At 35.7% G+C, this 20,496-nt stretch overlaps 1 protein-coding gene across 1 annotated transcript; it reads right to left on the bottom strand.

Moving 5' to 3' along the window:
- Positions 1-2,778: 2,778 nt before the first annotated feature.
- On the bottom strand, positions 2,779-7,134 carry LOC131630578 (YTH domain-containing protein ECT4-like). The gene is made up of 7 exons (XM_058901361.1): positions 6,891-7,134; positions 6,238-6,385; positions 6,042-6,115; positions 5,362-5,952; positions 4,329-4,871; positions 4,006-4,218; positions 2,779-3,790 (listed from the first exon to the last, which is right to left on the bottom strand). The coding sequence occupies exons 2-7, from the start codon at positions 6,320-6,322 to the stop codon at positions 3,191-3,193; spliced, it is 2,106 nt and encodes a 701-aa protein (XP_058757344.1). The 5' UTR covers positions 6,323-6,385; positions 6,891-7,134; the 3' UTR covers positions 2,779-3,190.
- Positions 7,135-20,496: the final 13,362 nt, after the last annotated feature.

The raw sequence follows: 20,496 nt of genomic DNA, 5'->3' as shown, positions 1-20,496 counted from the left end.
AACGTTATTATTATGTCTATGTAGAATAGGCATCTATAGTTTTGCAATAATAATTACTCCATGGTTAGGTTTTAATAATAAATAAAAAATTAGTAAGAAAATAATGAGGGATTGCCATGTAAGCAAATTTTGAATTACAATCAACCATATTGCAGTATTTAACAAAAAGACTAACCTGCCCTTAATTATTAGATTAATTTAAGTTAAACTCAGTTAGGGTATACTTGGTAATTCCCGGTACTTTAACTTTTATATATTGTTAATAGATATCATTCTACAAAGAACACATTGAGATAATAACACATAGCTTTCAAAAATAACAAACATGATGAAAATGGAGAGGTGAAGTGTCCTTCAACATAGTGAGTTAAAATTAGTAGTGATGAAGCTAGAAAGAAATGTGGTGAAGATGGTTTCAGAGTTATCATAATAGAGAGTGGAGGTGAGTGATTCGGAGGTTTTGCAAAGTATGCAAACAGGTGCGGTGTGTATATTTAGGACGTCTTTAAGGGTGTGCAAGACGACCTACCGGCTACCGCACATGCCTCACATTTTTTCATGATTAAACTATAGTAGAAAAAGGTCTCCGTAAAATTTCACGACTCAACTAAAGCTAACAAATGATTTTTACACAGGACATCTCAAAAGTTTGAGATGACTCTATGTATATTGCTAAGTTGTGGGTGTATGAAGGCCTTCGATATGCAGTTTTGATTAAGAGTTGGATGGGAGACTCTTTGGTGATAGTGATGGCTCTCTTGAGTGGTGATGGCATCAATCCAATAGTTAGTAGAAGATTGATCTACAATACTCATTTATCGTTGTTACAAATGACATGATAGGTGAAAGTTTGGTTTTCTTATCATATTGGATGTAGAATGAGTTATAATTTAATGTTTTATGAGTTCTGTCATGTTTTCTATAAAGTCTCTCGATTAAGTTGTAATATTCTCTCTTTCCCTTTCAATCACTTTGCAATTAAAAAAAGTTGTTAATTAAATCCTATATTTTGTCTATAAAATCTTATGAAAGCTCCATTAAATTTTAAAATCTCTGTCCGAAAGTTATTTTTTGAAGCATATATTGCATTGTTTATTTAATTTCATGCAGGATAAGTGAAAAAAGGTATGTTCGAAAACTATCTTTCAAACACATTACTTTTTATTGTTTATTTGACTTTACTCGTTAAAAATTAAAAAAGTTTGTCAGAAAAATAATTTTTAAACACGCCCTAAAAAAATTCTTCAGTTGAAAATAAATATGCATGCAAAAGAATAACTTTTGAAGAAAAAAAAAACAATTTTGAATTTGGGTAAATTATTTGAAAAATACATTCAATGAACAAATAGGAGTGGCAAAATAAAAGCTCGTTTTACATCCTTACGGAACAAGATTTTAATTTCACACCTTCGTGTATATCCCACCTCACTCCATTTTTTTCGGACTTTTACAACACGAACAATTTTATAAAATTTTGCAACTTTTAGATATGGTGTAGTGTATGCGAGTCCCCCAACTCTCATCAGTGTCAGCGAGTCCCCCGACTCATTTTTCTTGTAGAAAAGATCAAGGTTTTTTGCGCCCTCAACAATATTCACACACCGTCCCACCTTGTTTTCTCATACACCAAAATATAACCATACTCCTTTGCCCCCGCTGTGAGCAATCCCCTAAAACATTCTTTAGGAGTAGAGTTGTCAAAATGGACTAGCCCATATGGGTTAGTCCGCCAAGCCCGAAAAATTATAGGGCTTATGCTTTAAAATTAGAGCCTATATTTTCAGGGCCTTTTTAACTCAATCCTAAAAAGCCCGCTACACATTAGGGCTAGCCCATATGGGCCGTAGGTAGCTCATTAGGCCCGCATAATTATAAATTTTAAAAATATATATTAAAATTTATATTATTTACTCCAAAATTTCATATTGATTTTTCTCGCCTCACTAAATATTATCTCTATTCTATTCGATCTTTCACTTTTAAATATAATTCATTAATATAATCAACATTCTCAGATTGTGTTATATTAATTTTTTATTTATTTTAAATATTCAAGTATTATGTTATACAATTTGAACATATATTGTATTTAAAAACATATTATAGTATTTATAAGAGATAATATAGTACTAAAAAATATATTATGTTTAAAATACTATAATTTTTAATTTTAGTTATAATAAATATTATGGAGTTTTTATTTTCATTTTTTTAATTAATAAAGTCTGTTTAGGACCGGGTAGCCCGAAGTCCATCTAGGGCTGGACTCGGGTAGTAATTATCGAACTCATATTAAACCGGGCCTTTTTGGCCCAGTCCTAAAAACCACAGGACCAGCCCGTCTAGGATCGAGTAGCCCATTTTGACAGCTCTATTTGAGAGGCAACTAACCACTATAGAAGCCGTCTCATGTTCAAATATTCAGAATAAAAAACCGGCCTCATATCTAAATGTTCATAAAAAAAATATCAGATCTACTTTTGTATCATCCGTATCTACAAGTTCCAGACAGACAAAAATCCAATTCAGCACCGACGTAAGAGTGTTCATTAATGTTATTGCTAAGCCATGCTTCATCCACGTCATGATACGTGTCACACATGATACCCTTCAATTTGAAAGAAGTGTCGCACATGATATCCTTGAATTTGACATCACTAGTAATGAATAGGCAATCAAATGCCAATAATTATTAAAGAAATAATGGAAGTTGTGGGACACGTTCAGTCTTTTTTAATTCACTTAGAACCCAAGAAAGACATACACACACAGATTCAATTTCAGTCTTGAAGCAAACTTTTATTGATTCAAAATGTTACATATCTTTATTTTAAATCAAACAACTAAAAAAGCACATGACAAGTTCCATCTTAACATAACAGAATGAAAACCTCAAAGCATGACAGAACGAGACATGTAACAAAGGGAGCAAAAGTTTCATAGTATGACAAAATAATGGATGAAATCTGCAAGGAAGAAAACAACCATGTGAACTGTTTGCTGACCGAGAAAATATAAAGAGGAAGTCTTTTAAAGCTTTCTGTATCAAACTCGCTAGAAAGATTCATCTAACGGTTTGGTCTTTGTATCAATCAAGTGAAAGATACGAACAAATATAAAAAAGAAATCCAACTTCCCAATTGTGAAACAATCAGGGAAATACTAATCCATCTTTCAATTTAGACCGGAATTATGCCTTGACATCCCCAGACAAAACTGAAGGTTGAGGTCCAGTATTGATGTCAGAGGTTCCTTTGCCTGCCTGTAGAGATCTGGAATCAAGTGGGGTACTCCCAACCTTTGAAACACCAGAAGACTCGGAAAATCCATTAACTTTAACTTGCATTGAGCCTACTGTGACGACATCAATTGGTACCTGTTTGGGGGTAATAGTGACAGAACCAATCTTCAGGACAGAAGAAATATCTTGGCTATCAACTTCACCGGTCTCAGCCTTTTCATCCACAGATGCATTGCTGGTGGCATCAGAACTATTAACAGTAGCTCCAACACTTGAAATTGAAGTATGTTTTAAGCTATCAAGATCATCCGCCTTTGAATTTTTCTCATTACTGACGGGAGGAATTTCAAAAGCATAAGTCAGCTTTTGAGGTGGCTCAGACGCTGGTATCGATAACGAACTTCCAAAACTCTTGCTTAGAAATTTAGCTTTCTCCTCCTGCATGACCTTCTGTCGGTTTTCATAGTACATAAAGTCATCAAGCAGAGATGTCTTCAAAGTATAATTTTTGAATATCTTCAGAACTTCCAGACCCTTCCTATACATTATCTGCACAAAATATAGGCACATGATGGTCAAAATATACCATTTTCACACATTCAAATAAACTTTTTCTACAGAGAGAAAAAAAAGGTTAATGTACTTATAAATGTGGGTAGTTTTGTAAGTTGAGTTACGATCAAACTAAATTCTACGAAAATATGCTTATGAGCATTCTCCTCAATTTAATTGATAAAGAAACTACAGAACAGAACTTTATATACCTCTTGTGTGTCTCTGCTATTAGTTACAGGCTTGAACTCATTGTTCTCTAGTACAATGTGCCTAAAATTGGTATTTGGCACATCTTTTATGATGTGCCACTTTACAGGAAAGCTCCCACTCCATTTATCTTGCTGCCAGAAATCCACATCCTTATCGAAGTCAACAGGACCAACCATCTCAGCAACTCCACAAAATTGTCCACTGGCATTAACCTACATTAAAAAAGAAAGGGTCAGTATGATAAATAGAAGGGAGTAAAAAGCTTAAACTTGTACATGAGTTTCAGAAGTATAGGAAATGCATCAACGTAATGGAAACTCACTGAAAAGAAAAGAAAGATAGGACAGCTTCCAGATTTTCCAATAGCTTTTCTCCTAGCATCTTCATAAGCACTCTGAAGTTTCTTGTTTCCATGAGGTGTCGATGACCATACATTATATTTAATGCTTTTGTGAACGTCATCCTCACTGTATGATTTTATAACAAAAAACTTCGCAATTTCATTGTCAATAGGGAAGTCCTCCCTGTTATACTGATCAGTATGAATATTGTTCTCTTGAGTATTGGCATCTCCCGCCTTGTTTGTATAGGCTTTGATAGCCATATTTTTCGGCCTACTAGTTCTAGGGCCCCGATTTAGCTCACCCAATAATACATCACTGCCTCTATTTAAATCACCCGGCACTTTAGCAGCATGAACCTTTGGCCGAAATTTTGCAATTGCAGACTGTCCAGTAGCATTCAATCCATAGTCAGAAAACCCATTACTCATCGGGGCAGCTACATTCAATTGATTACGATGTGACAAAACATTTCCATTGGAAAAAGTATCCTTAGGCTGGAACGAGACATCAGCACTTCTAGCCTACAAAACCACAAAGGAAAAATATAGCTATTGAGCATTCTCAAAAATAAAATATCACCAAGACAATAAAGTTTCATACGTTGTAACGAAGTCAGCAAATACAACAATACAATTACTCCAATATATTTACAGCATGAAAGACCTCCATAAACTAATAAACATCTAGTCATTCCCTCGAAGTGTCTCCTAATTAAAAACATAGTACCATGGAAAAGCTGACCTATAAGACTATTAACTAGCTAAAATATTGTCAATGAGCAATGATTGTCACCTAAAGATGTCAAATGCATAACTGACTTGAGACAATATTGTCAATGGGGGAAGGTCAAAATTCTGCCATATAACATACTGTTGCAGCTTATGGCACCGCCGTAGCAGACCTCTTTTGACAAATTGCCTAAGACAACTGGCAACATATCTGCCACGCCAGCACTGACTTGACACACTCGAATTCAAATTTCAATGCAGCTCAAAAGAGTAAGCTTATTACCTGATGATAAGGTGATGAAGCAAAACCAGGAAAACCACTGTTAGGCCCGCTTCCATTAGGAAAACCACTGTTAGTTCCGCTTACATTAGGAAAACCACTGTTAGGGCCGCTTCCATTAGGAAAACCACTGTTAGGGCCGTTTCCGTTAGGAAAACCACTGTTAGGGCCACTTCCATTTGTAACATCTTTCTTTGCCAAAGCATCAGCTCTTGGCCCCTCAGGTTCCCAGACTAAGGAACCTGACTGATTTGATAACGGCTTTGAAGAGTTCATAGTAAAAGCAGCAGAGGCTGAATTGAACTTATGGTTCGTACCTCTTCCATCAGGTCTATTGACAGAAGCACTGCTATCAAATGATGGATCAACAGAACTGTCATGAAAATGTTCTGATTGAACATGAGGAAAATAAGCTGGCGCAGAAACAGGGTTTTGGTAATTGGGGAGAGCGTAATACTGTTGCGCTCCTCCAAATGACCCATCAACTCCCATCATAGCACCTGGAATATAAGGATTGTACGGATTGTATGGAGACTGTGCAAATCCATAGCTAGGTGTATAATATACATACGGAAAATTTTCATCTTGCGCACCCTGTCAGAGAAATAAGAATTTAAATCCAATGTCAGTCCAAAATATGACAGCAACAGATACATACAGGCAAGAGAGGAGAATCAACTCACCGTGTACTGAATATCAGGACCTTCTACACCAAAAATCCTAGGGTAGTCCTCCCATTCACCGGGTGATTCAAATCCTGGCCACAATAAATACCAAGCGGTCAACATGATGCATATTTATATATTACATAACACGTGATCAACCATATTCAACCCCAATTCCCCAAAGCCAAAAAGATACAGATATTATCGGACTTACCTGTACAGTAAAAACCATAATTGGTTGGAGCAGGGTAATACATGCTTTGATCAACAACAAACTCAGGAGCTCCTTCGTTAAACATGTCTCCGAATGGTTGAAAATTCAAAACTCAGGCTTGTAAACTGTAAGTATAAGCAGCTTCAATCTGAAAGATCAATGCACCAGTAATTAAATCTACCGTCAAACAAACTCAAAGAAGGCATGAAATTCACCAAGGAGACACTAAACCCCATACATTGTATACATACAAACAGAACCAACTCAAATTAAACCCCAAACAATCGCATGAAGCTGAAATTCATAGAAAAAGAATCAAAACAAGTAACCCTATACTCAAGCTACACTTCACGGTACCAAGCATTTGAATTTCTTTAATACACACTTAAATATTCATAACTCGTATAAAAAAACTGAAATTTCAACACGGTTTGACTTTCAAAAAAGAGAAACAGCTCAATAACTTACTAATTAAGAAAACAAATTCTCCCAAAAAAACAAAACCATCTATTCCTTACCCTAGAAAACAATAATACACAAATTGAACTCGTAATCGAGTATTCATATTCATATAACCTAAGCATGCAAAGGAAGAGAAATAACACAACGGAAAAAAAAAAAAACTGAGAGGATTAATTAATTTATTTATTTACCTGAAGAAAAAGAATAAAAAGTGAATGAAAAAAATCAAGCGAGTGTTGTGAAGAAAATCATAATGAAATTAGAGTTTTCTGGAACATTCTGAATGAGTATTTACGAAACCCTAAGAATCGAAGAGGGAAAAGAAGAAGAGAAGAGAGAGAGAGAGACGCTATAGCCTTTGAAAAAGGCGGTTTCGGTGTTGTGTGTGAGAAAGAAAAATAACCAAAAGGAAAAATTGAATCGCAAGAGAGAGGAGAGAGAGAGTGTGATATATAGTGAAAGTCAGAAAGAGACGTGGGAATAGATATTCTCACCTATTTAAGATATGGGCTTTTTGGTCATTTCGGTTATTTGGTTTGTTTTTAAATGCCCTTTTGGATTTTTGGTTTTGTTGATTTACGTGAATGCCCTTGTAATGTCAACGGATTAACTATAACGCTTGTTATGAAAGGGTGTGTTGAGAGGATGGAAACGTTGCCGTTTAGGCTGCTTGTTCCCTACGCATAGCTGTTATGCTGACTTGTCGAAAGTGGAAATTATCCAATAGATGTAGAATGAGAATTTAAGATTTGTGTGGTTTACCAGTTATGCCCTTGGTGTTGCTACACTCCACCGACATAAACTTTAGGGAAGGATCTAATAAGTTAGTGTCATGGCATTAGATAAAATTGGTTGATAAGTGACAATATATCAAATAACTACACTTCGATAAAATAAAATAAAATGTGATATAACCTTCGGTTAGTAAAAATATGAAAAATTATTTCGATTAAATCAGTTTAATATTTTGGGTGGACAAAACTCGCCCACCCGGCCTAAACCGGAGAAAAAAAACGTATTTGGACGGTGTGGATTGGTCCACGGGGTTGCAAAATCGGGTTAGAGGAAGTTCATTAGGGTGGGCCGGGTAATAAAAGCTAACCCACGAGTACCCGACCAGCCCAAATAAGAAAATTTGCGTTTAGGGAGAGGTAATACCTCTGACAAGAATTATTCTCTCATTTCACTCTCTCGTTCCCACCCAGTTCTTCACTCAAAAATCAAAGGTTCTTGAAGGTTCTCACTAATGTGATCTCACTCTCTCACTCAAGTTTGTTAGTTAGAGTCTTTTATTTACAGTTTTTTAATTAGGATGTCTGAAACTACGATTTTTAATAGGGTTTAAAAACCATTAATATTGAGAAATTGTTTTTTCATTTTTGTCAAGTACATCTTTTTACATTTATCAAGTTGTATATGGGACTTATTAGCTGATCTGGGGATATTTTGAGCTAAAATAGTTCTGATTTGTGTCTTCCATCAAGATACATATTATGTTTCAAGAACAAGAGCATTGTTTTTTGAGTTTTGTAAGTGCTACATGGTAAAATCTTGCACAAGCTTCCATAATTTATTTTATGAGAAACCGTTATTAATGTGTATCTTAGTTCTCTCACACATTTAATATATTAATAATTACTAAATTATTATTATAAATTGAAGCAAATATGAAAATTGATTTGTGTGTAGTTTATGTGTGTAGATTATTGTGTATGTAGTTCATTGATAGCCTGAAGCAAATATGACAATTGATTTGTGTGTAGTTTACGTGTGTAGATTATTATGTGTGTAGTTTATGTGTGTGCAGTTCATTTATACTAACAATTGTAAGACTGAAACTAATGAACTAACATTGTGAAACACAGTGAATTGGAAGCACACAATCTTTGTATTTTAAAATTCGACCTGGTGCAAAATGACTATTCAGTCTCTGTAAGACTAGCATAATAGCTTGTCATATAAGTGCTTATTCCTAATAGGAAGCTAGAGCATTGTTAGGATGCTTGAGTATCAGAAAAGAAACATTGAAGTTGCACTTCATGTATTTAAAGGAATAGATATTGATGATGTTATTCCAAAGATGAAAATGTATATATCAAGAAAAAGTGAATCGAATAATATACACCATCCAAAAAATTATTTTGTGCCTTCTATGTCAATACATGCTGTTAATTTACTTTTGAAGTTGTTTTTCTCAAGGCTAGATCATTGAAGACTCTTGGAAGGTTTCAAGGTATTTTTTTATCGTTCTTAAAGTGACTATATATTCATCTATCGTCTTGATTAGTATGTGTCGACATGTCAGTATCAATATAGTGTTTGGAGTTTGTGTTTGTATATATAATGTGTCAATATCAATTTCATGTATGTATGGTGTCTTTGTTTGTGTCAATGTTTCATAAGTCGAAGTTTCTACGTATATTCTTTAACCATTTGAACAATAAATAGTTGACACAATTGGTTTTCCCTTTCAGATTTTGTTTGTGACTGTAATTTAATAAATCTGCAGAAGCTGCACAATCGTGCATAACAATTTTAGACACTATTGAATCTGCATTAGTAGAAGGCTGGCCTGAAAACTTTATTTCAGACTGTAAATTACTAGAGACCGTAATGAAGATGGTTGAACTGCTTCCAAAGCTATGGAACCTTGCAGGTTCACCTTAAGATGTTGTCTAATCATTTAGGAAAACATTGCTTTATCATTGGAATTTTGACATTGAAGTAGCTACAAGAAACAACATAGAAGAGTTCTTCTGCTACAGATTCTATTCATGCTTTTAAGAATGTTATGTTTACATTTTAGTAGGAGAAATAGGAAACAAATAAATGGAGTTGAATGTTTGGCTATTAATTAGAAAATTTTGTGTACTGTCAAAAAAATTGCGAAAACTGTAGAATATATTGGATTAACCTACGACTCATTTAAACCCAACCCGTCCAAATCGATTGACAATTTGGGCGGAAATGGGCCCTATACTATTAACTAGGGTTTGGGTTAGATGACACTTTTGGGCCCGAATCCGCCCAACCCGGCCCGATACATATATGAATTCGAGTTTTTAATATTTTATTTATTTATTTCTAAAAGGTGAAATTTAATATAAAAAAATCTGAATATTTTTTAAAAAATTAAAATTTGAATTGGATTCAACTCCAAAATTCAATAAAAATATTTAATAAATATTAAATTATACTAATTATATTTAATGATAATTAATATTTTATTTTTATTTAAAATAAACTAAATATTAATAATTTATTTTAAAAAAATTAAAGTCGCCCTGTAAAATTCTGAGCATCCAACCATATTATCTTTTACAAAAATATTTTTAGGAATATTACTTTACTCTTTTGGCAAAAAATGTTTAGCTATTTTAATAATTAAATCCAATAGATTTTATCATTAAGTGAATCTAAGACAAAAAAAATCAAGTTTAACTCTTCGATTTTGCTCTTAGATTTCTTTCAGATGGTGTTTTTTAGTGTTTTCTTTGTCGGCCTGTTTAGGATTTCTATTTGGTCCGTTGATTTTCTCTTTTAATTATAATTTCCCCTTAATCGTCATACGGCTACTTTGTGCTTTTAGGTTTTCGCATCCTCTTATGGGTTTGTGATTCATTCTAAGTGGTAAGATTTCTTCTGCACATGGTTTGTGGTGGAATCGATTGGGTAAATCGATGTGTATCTTGTTGTTAATGGGTGTGTATCTTGATGTAGATTCATTTCCCAATAAATCGATATTGTTTTCATGTCTCATATACCTTTTCTCTTGATTTACTCTGATTAGTATCAATTTTTTGTTTTGTGGTCCCTTTTGATTCTAATCCCACGTGTTTCACCCTGTTCTTAGTACAACAAATTAGCAATCACATCATTTAGTACCTTATTGTATTCCATATTTTCATAGGTTTAAGTGTAAATACTAAAAGAATCGAGAGTTTCAACAGCAGACAAAAACAGAAAAATCAATCTCAAAGGCAAAAAAAAATTATTTGTCAAAATCACTTAGAAGAGCGAGAATCAACATGAGTTAAAATCAACCACAAAATTGAAAAAACATATTTGTCAAAATCATTTAGATCAACGAGAATCAATATGAGTTAACGTGTTTACCTCTTGAAGCGTTGAGGAGACGATCGCCAATGTCACAAAAGAGGAACACCTTTACTCAATCCACACGGACAATCACCTTTGAAGAATGTTGTGCTAGCAGCGGCTGCAAGGATAGAGGCAAGTGAGACAGTCTAGATAGGCCTCTTGGGAGGAGCAACATATGCTTTTTATATGCTTTTTCCTCTCAGTACTTAACCCTAATGGGCTTTATATGTTATAAGCCCAAATACCTCTATATTTAATTAAATATTTATTAATTGTATAACCATTAGTATTAATTGAATCTTATTTAGTTAAATATGTTAGTGAAAGCTCTAACAATTCTAGTGAAATTTTTGATAGCTTAAAACATGTTTTTTAAAACCTCCATCTCCAGGTCTTTACTCTTCCTCCCCTGACGAGACTCGCTCAAAGTAATATATCTATGAATGATGAACTTTGATTCTTCGGGTTTCACTTCCCACAACTCAAAACCCATCCTAATTACTAGATAGAAATTTAAGACATAATTCAGTGAATGTGAGAAAAATCAAAGAAGGAGGTTGAATTGTGTTAGCTTCTTTTTTGTAAGACACTTTTATCAGATTATGAACACAAGGTCTAGAGTTTGTTAGTTTGCAGCGGATAGAACAAAATCATAGGTAGAGAGTAAATAAAAAAGAGACACAAATTATTTATCTTGGTTTTCCTCCCACAAAATGAGAGTAGTCAAGTCCCCTCGCACTTCCAAGGGATAGGTGGGGGTTTATCTTCAAAGAACGATATATGTATTGTTCCAGATCATGATATAACATCTTTATCTCATGAAGGGGCGGAGTGTACAAATGGAGGGGTTTGATAACGAGGAGATTGTGGTTTTGGTTGTGGTTTTGATATGGGTTGGTCCTGTAAGGTTTGTTCAAGAATAAATTCAGGTTAGACCGAACAAGAACAACTTCGGGAACAGGGTTAGTTTCAACTTCTGGTTAAGGGGTTTTAGAAGTCATGGTTCCAAAGGAATGACATATAGAGGAGTGACATTAAACTCGGATTCATCAAAATCAGAGCCCGAGTTTGATGAATATTGAGGGCTTGAGGATGATATGAGTTGGTATTGAGGGCTTGAGGTTGTTTTAGATTGTTCTTCTGGTATGGTTTCTATGAACTAGTCATTATCAGTCATGATATTTAATGGAAAGGGTTATTCAGATATTAGAATAAGTGTAAGTTGGTTTTGTTCAGAAGGGAACTCACCAACTAGGCGTTTTGATAATTCATCTAGGAAAAATGGATTAAGGACGTTTTATAATATATGGATTATGGTTTTGGATTTAGAGGTTGAGGTAGGTTGAGGAGAACTCATGACAGGTTCTAAGGGTAGAGCCAAGTCATGAATTGGTAATGGTATGTGTTCATATATTGGTGAGGAGTTTGAGTTTTGGTTTCACATGGGAGATGGGAAGAATCTAAGATTGACTCAGAGATAGTGTAACGCCCCAAATTTAATTAATTGGTTAATTAAATTAATTAAGGATTTAATTATTGGAAATTATCGAAGTTGAGATTAATCGGTATGATTATAAGGGGCGTAATTGGATTAATATGTCAATTGAAGCTGTTAAGTATAAAGTCAGATTAAATTAGTCTGTTTAATCAGAGAAATAATATTAGAAATAATATTATTATGTTGGAGTATTTTATTTAATTGAGTTGGTTTGGTTAGTGTTAGTAGTGTGGAGGTGTGCCAAGAGTAAGTCCAATGTGAATAATACAACTGGTATTATTTTAAGTGGAATAATAATATATTATGAGGAAAAAATGAGAAATAAGAAAAAGATTAGGTTTTGGAAGAAAAGAGGAGTACGAGGGTTTGGCTATGAAGAAGAGAAAAGAGGCATAAGAAGTTAGAAGCTGCGGCGAAGCGGAATTCAACCGTAAAATTATAGAGAGACCGTCAATCCAAGGTAAGGACGGGGTTCAATCTCGAGATTGTATGAAAATTGTCCTGTGTGTGTAATTGATGTTACAGACTGTTTCATAATATTGTGTGTATTCTGTGATTTGTGGACATTATTTTGTTCTATGAAAAATTGCAAGGGAACGATTACATAAAAATTTCGTAACAGAGAAATACTGAAATACTGAAAAGGAAGGTGTGCCGAGGGGCACACCATTGTGACGACCGGCAGGCATTTGGGGGAAGGGGTGCCGATCGGCACACCCCTGGTGGCAACCGTCATGGGCTTGTGACGAGGGACGCAAGTCCTTTTCTTTGTTTTTTGTTGTTGTTGTTGTTGTTGTTGTTGTGTTTGTTTGTTACTATGCCTGACACGTTCTTTTTAAGAAAATGTAGGCCTAATAAATGGTGATGGCGATTCATAGTTTAGGACATTATATAGTTTGCTTAAATTATAGAATTAACATGTTACAGAATTAATTAAATACTCTAATAACATTATAGACTTAGTGAATAATTGGTAGAAGTTCTAGTGGCATATTTTGTATGAATTAGCATTAAAATGGCAGAATTAAAATGATAGCATCTCTATTGACCCAATAAATGAAAAGGTAGCACCTGTGTGCATAGTAGTATACAGGTAGCATTTAATTATAGGTAAGATGTATGTAGTTGAGTTACAAGATTTGCATATGAATAACAGAATTAATTTAATGGGGTTGGTATATGTATGTAGCATAATTATTTAGCGGAAGTATTAAATAGTAGGACTATGATATTGACTGAGAACAATATAGAATACTTAATAGTATAATTTAATTTAGTTAAGTAGTCCAGTTAAAATTACAGTGTATAAGTCCAGTCGAGCTATTAAAAATAGCAGAGTAATAGCAGAGTGATAGCAACAATATATTTGATGACTGGTGGGTTTTAATAACAAAAAATTAGTAGTAGATGTGTTAATTAAGTAGCAATAATAGCAGTACAATAAAACAGTACCGAAAGTGGGAATTAGTAGATTAAGCGGTATAATTAGTTGTCCAGAAATAGTTGAAAATTATCGGAGTAGCTCGCATGTACTTGTAGGTATTTTTGGCTGATTCGTTGTGTTAAAACTATGTCGGATTTGTTGATTTACAGGTGAAGTAGAATTATGTAGATTTGTCCCAACTTATGGACATTATTAAGTTGCAGGTTTTGTGACCAATGTTGTGTTAAGTCGAGTTGTTGCTATTATTTGTTGCTGCTGATTACTTATTGTTTAATATGTCATTTTTGAATATATTATTGTTGTTGATGCGTTGTTGTGGTTGTAAGTTTTTGTTGATGCGTTGATTAAGTTGTAGGCCTATGACCAGTGTTGAAGTGACGATGAGTACCTCTAATTATTGGTACAATGGTGATACATGCTTATGCCTTTTGTTACGATGATTGTTGTTGTTCTATGTGATTGGTGCATTCATTGAGTCACATACATTTGTATTTTTGTGACGGTTGGCAAACTAGCGACGAAGGCTTATGCCTTGATGCCTCTATTAACTATCAATTTTCTAAGTTGGGTGTCCTGCTCCATTATGAAGTTAGGAGTTATGCTCCAATGATACCACATGCATGTGCGCAGTTGAGTCGCATCTTGAGTTGTGTGTTAAAATAATTTGTTGTTATTAAGCTGTGTTTATTTAAGTTGTTATGCTGATATGATGATTAAATGAAGTTGTCTTGTGGATGTTATTATGTTGTTTGTTGGTTTTTGCATATTTGTTGTTTTAAAGTGGTGATATTTGTATGATCTAATATAATATATTGTTTATCATACACTTGTTTATATTGATTTGATATCTCACTCTTTCTTTTGTTTCGCCGTTATCTTTATACTGGTAACATGCAGGTGATTCGCAGTGATGAAGATTTAGTAGCTTCATTGAATCCAAGTTGGTGTTGTCGCTCTGATACGTAGCACTTGGGGGGTGAACGATAGTTATTTCTTTTGTGGTTTTAATTGTTATTATTACTTTAGATGTTGAACTGAAAGTTGAAGTTATGAAAGTACTTGGTGTTGTCTTATAATAAGTTGAATTGAAGTATGACGTTATGAATTATATTGAGTTAAATTAGTTGATTCCGCTGCATAGTAATAATAAAATGACTTGTTTTCAGCAAGATTAATATAATTTGTTTGAGGTTCATCCAAGCATGTTGTGCCATGTATCTATGTGCTTAATGTGATTAATTGTCGTTGTTTTAAGTTGAAAATGTATCATCCCATGTTGTGTTGAATTTTTATAACTCTAATTTTCGTTACAATTACCGATTATTCGTTGGATAGAACTAGGGTGTTACAGACAGGGTCCAGAATGTTACCTTTTTTTTTACAGCTTCTACAACATCTATAGTAGCTTCAGCAGCTACCTTAGTTTCCATAGCAACTTTTGGATCCTAAGTCTCGACAACAACCAATCTCACTTGTTGAACCCCAACTTTAAAAGACTCACCAACAACCTTTAATATAGCTTCAACAACAACTTTTATCTCCTTGGCTTGTTGCCTTAGAAAATCAGCATCCGAAGGCTATTATATGTTGTGAATTCAATACCAAGAACAAAGTATAATGCAAGGGAAGAATAAAGGACAAGGAAGAAGAGGAACACAAGAATTGGTTATAACTGCTATTCTTTTACTTTCTCTTAAAACAAGATTACAAGTTTACAAGAATAACAAATAACCTCTCTCACCCTAAATTAGGATTTGCAGCTTAGCAATGATGAGAGACTAGTATGCTATTTATAATAAAACCTAACATACTAACTAATGGGCTTTCTCAGCAAGGCCCATTACACAAGCCAACTTAATACACAAGCTAACTTAACAAATTAGGGTTTAAACACTAAAACCTAATTTAACATGCTAACAACCCTAGCAACTTCGACATCTGCATGCTAGACCCATCTTCGACTACAGTAGAGTTCGATCCAATATCTCACAAATCTCCACCTTGGACCTAACTCTACAACGTCAAGGGAACAAACTAGCTTTCTTCATGCAGCTTTATCAACTGCATACAGTGGAAAAACTTGCAACTCGGCAATGTCTTGGTGATCATATCAGCAGCATTGTCTTCGGTCGAAACCTTCAGCACTTGGACTTCTCCACGCTCGATTACTCCTCTGACGAAATGCAGCCTCACATCAATGTGCTTAGTTCGCTCATGATAGGCTGAATTCTTCGACAGGTGTATTGCACTTTGACTATCACATTTAACAGTGATACCTCGACCTTTAAGTTTCAGCTCCTTTGCAAAACCTTCAAGCCACAATGCTTCTTTCACAGCTTCAGTTAGGGCAATATACTCCGCTTCAGTGGTTGATAGAGCAACAACCTTCTCAAGTGTTTCCTTCCAACTAATTGCAGTGCCAAACATAGTGAAAACATATCCAAAAATAGATTTTCTGGAATCCATACAACCTGCATAATCAGAGTCGACATATCCTTTTATTACTGCTTTACTATCTTCACCCAAGGCTCCACCATAAATTAGGACTCTATTCAGAGACCCATTTATGTACCTTAAAATCCACTTCAATGCTTGCCAGTGAGCCTTTCCAGGGTTTGCCATGTACCTGCTTACAAGACTTACTGCATATGCTATGTCGGGTCTAGTACAGACCATAGCATACATCAAAGAACCAACTATATTAGCATATGGGATGCTATTCATATAGGCTCTTTCGACATCAGTATTGGGACACTGATCAATACTCAGCTTGAGTTGAGGGTTTGTTGGAGTCACAACTGGCTTCGAATTCGACATACCAAACTTTTCGAGAATCTTTCGGAGATATGCCTCTTGAGATAAGCATAACTTCGACTTCTTTCTATCTCTTCGAATGTCAATTCCAATAATCCTGGAAGCAGCTCCCAGATCCTTCATATTGAACTCCTTATTTAGTTCAGCCTTCACCCTCGTCACATCTTCAACATTGTTGCTTGCTATAAGAATATCATACACATAAAGCAACAAAATAACAAATGAATTACCAGGTCGAAATCTGAAGTAAACGCAGTGGTCGAACTGACTTCTAATGAAACTTATGCGTGACATGAACTTGTCGAATCTCCTATTCCACTGTCGAGGAGATTGTTTCAGCCCATACAAAGATCTCTTTAACTTGCACACATAATCTTCCTTCCCCTTTTCGACATACCCTTCAGGTTGCCTCATTAGGATCGTTTCATCTAGATCACCATACAAGAGCGCAGTCTTCACATCCATCTGTTCTAGTTCAAGATCGAACTGTGCCACCATGGCAAGCAAAATTCGAATGGACCTATGCTTCACAACAGGAGAAAACACATCATTGAAGTCGACACCTTCTTTCTGAGTGAAATCCCTCGTAACTAACCTTGCCTTGTATCTTTTCGACGTCACTCCTTCAATTCCTTCCTTAACTTTGAAAATCCATTTACAACTGACTAACCTTGCCCTAGCAGGTTTCTTGATCAGTTCCCAAGTGTGATTATCATGAAGAGATTTCATCTCATCATCCATGGCCTTCAACCATTTAGTCTTATTTCGACTCCTCATAACTTCCTTGTAGTCTCTAGGTTCTTCGTCTAGAACCTCACTTGCAGAGATTAAGGCATAAGCTATAAGATCTGCATACCCAAGTCTCTGAGGTGCCTTGATGACTCTTCTCGACCTATCTCTCGATAATAGGTAGTCATCGACAGTTTCCTCATTCTCAGCATCTTCTTCTTCTTCGACTTCATCTGGGATATGCAATTCAGCATCAACATGCTCCACCTCAACAGGAATCTCTACTTGTTCCAGCTCTTCGTCAGATGTTTCTGTACTTCGACCAACATCATCAGTTTTCTTAAAAGCCATTTCAGCTTCATTGAAAACTACATCTCGACTGGTGATACACCTCCTGTGACCTGGCTCTAGGCACCATAGCCTATAAGCTTTGACTCCTTCAGGGTATCCCATGAACATGCATTTCAGAGCTCTAGGGTCGACCTTGTCTTGCCTAATGTGAGCATAGGCTACGCAGCCAAATACTCTCAGTTTGTCGAGATCTGGTGGATGTCCCGACCAAACTTCTTCAGGTGTCTTCATATCTAACGCTGTCGAAGGACATCTGTTTATCAGATATGTTGCTGTCGAAACAGCCTCAGCCCAGAACACCTTCTTTAGTCCAGCACTAGTCAACATGCATCTGACTCTCTCCAAAATAGTTCGATTAAACTTTTTAGCCAAACCATTTTGCTGTGGAGTACCTGCAGTAGTTCTGTGCCTTGCAATACCAGAGGCAGCACAAAAGCTGTCGAATGCCTCATTGCAAAATTCAAGGTCATTGTCGGTTCTCAACCTTTTGACCTTTCTGCCAGTCTGATTTTCAACCAGAGTCTTCAAACTTTTGAAATTCTCAAAAGTTTCATCCTTAGTCTTCTGGATGAATACCCATAATTTCCTGGAATAATCATCTACTATGGATAGAAAATACCTTGCTCCTGAATGCGATGGACACCTTGCAGGCCCCCAAAGATCAGCATGGATGTAATCAAGGAATCCATGTGTTCTACGTTTGCCTTTGTTGAACTTCACTCTGCAAGACTTTCCAAGTACACAGGGTTAACAAAATTTCAGCTTCTCGACTTTGTCTCCACCAAGCAGATTTTGTTTCCCTAATTCGACCAGGCCCCTTTCACTGACATGGCCCAATCTCATGTGCTAGATTTTTGTCTTCGACAAAGGTTTCGTGGATGCAACATTTGTCGAATCACTTACAACTTCAGCCTCAAGGGTATACAAGCCTTGTTTCATCACGCCTCTCAAGACTTCCTTCGACCCCTTCATGACTCTTATGACATTTTTCTCTCCTTGAAAAACATATTCTTACTTGTCGAATTCACCAAGAGAAAGTAGATTTCTCTTCAAATCAGGAACATACCTGACTTCAGTCAACAACCTTATTGATTCATCATGGAGCTTGAACCTTACGGATCCAACACCTGCAATCTTGCAAGCCTTGTTATTTCCCAGCAATACTGATCCACCATCTTGATCACATAATGCCTCGAACAAGTCTTTGTTTGGAGTCATGTGCCAAGTGCAACCTGAATCCATAATCCACTCTCTTCTCGAGTCACTCCTTGAAACCACAAGAACATCAAATGATTCAAAATAGTCTTGAACAATGGTTGCATTGCCATTATCCTTACCTCCATGATCTTTCAGGCGTTCAGGGCACACCTTTCTTGTGTGACCCCCCTTATTACAATGATAGCATCGAATGCCAGATGCTTCGCCACTGTAAGACTTCGACTGGCTTTTGCCCTTCTTCTTGTCAAACTTACCATCCTTTCGTAAGAGTTTTCCTTTAACGGCCAAACCTTCGCCAACAGTCGAAGGTTTATGCTCCTTTCGTTCAAGTCCTTAGAATACAAGGCTGATTGAACTTCTTCAAACGTCAGGGACTCCATTCCATACAGGAGAGTTTCTTTGAAGTGAGCAAGTGATCGAGGCAAAAAACACAATAGTAACAATGCTTGATCTTCATCATCGATCTTCAAATCAATATTTTCAAGATCAAGAATCAGCTTGTTGAACATATCCAACTGCTCAGCCAACACTTTATCTTCAATTATCTTGAATGAATACAAAGCTTGCTTCAGGTAGAGTCGATTTACCAGCGATTTGGTCATGTACAAACTTTCAAGTTTCACCCATAACCCTGATGCCGTCGTCTCCTTTGATACCTGCCGAAGAACCTTACCACCAAGGCTCAACAAAATTGCGCTGTGTGCTTTCTCGATCATATTCGTCTTCTCCGCTGCCGTTAATGCAGCATTCATGGCGGCCTCTCCCTTCAACGCTTCCAAACAACCCTGTTGAACTAGTAGGGCTTTCATCTTCAAGCGCCACATACCGAAATCATTCACTCCGATGAACTTTTCAATCTCATACTTTGTTGAAGGCATCTTCTCCACGCTCACCGCACCAATTTGTTGTGAATTCAATACCAATAACAAAGTATAATGCAAGGGAAGAATTGGTTATAACTGTTATTCTTTTACTTTCTCTTAAAACAAGATTACAAGTTTACAAGAATAACAAATAACCTCTCTCAACCTAAATTAGGATTTGCACCTTAGCAATGATGAGAGACTAGTATGCTACTTATAATAAAACCTAACATACTAACTAATGGGCTTTCTCAGCAAGGCCCATTACACAAGCCAACTTAATACACAAGCTAACTTAACAAATTAGGGTTTAAACACTAAAACCTAATTTAACATGCTAACAACCCTAGCAACTTCGACATCTGCATGCTAGACCCATCTTCGACTACAGCATGCACACTTCGACACCAGCATGTGAACAACCTTCGACTTCATGCTTAACTCTGTCGAACTGTCGAACCAAGAAGCTACCCTTCGACCATACTAGAGTTCGATCCAATATCTCACATTATGCAACTTTGTTCTTCAGAGCAAAAGACATAAACTTGGCTCCCTCTTCCACATATTCTCTAAGTTGTTCCTTATCCTTCTTATTCGACTCATTGGCCTTCCTTAACAGAGGTTACTCATCTTCCTCTTCTTCTTCTTCTTATTCTTCTTCTTCTTCTTCTTCTTTCTTAAGAGGTAACACCATATTCCTCAGTTTCTTCTTCACATGAGAAGCTGTTATGACAGAAAAGAAGATGCCTTTTGAGGAGTTCTTCCAGTTACTTTACTTC

This window comes from Vicia villosa, linkage group LG1 (assembly GCF_029867415.1).
Source record: "Vicia villosa cultivar HV-30 ecotype Madison, WI linkage group LG1, Vvil1.0, whole genome shotgun sequence".
Taxonomy (NCBI): domain Eukaryota; kingdom Viridiplantae; phylum Streptophyta; class Magnoliopsida; order Fabales; family Fabaceae; genus Vicia; species Vicia villosa.
The sequence above is the reverse complement of the archived record's forward strand: the minus strand, read 5'-3'. Positions and strand labels throughout refer to the sequence as shown.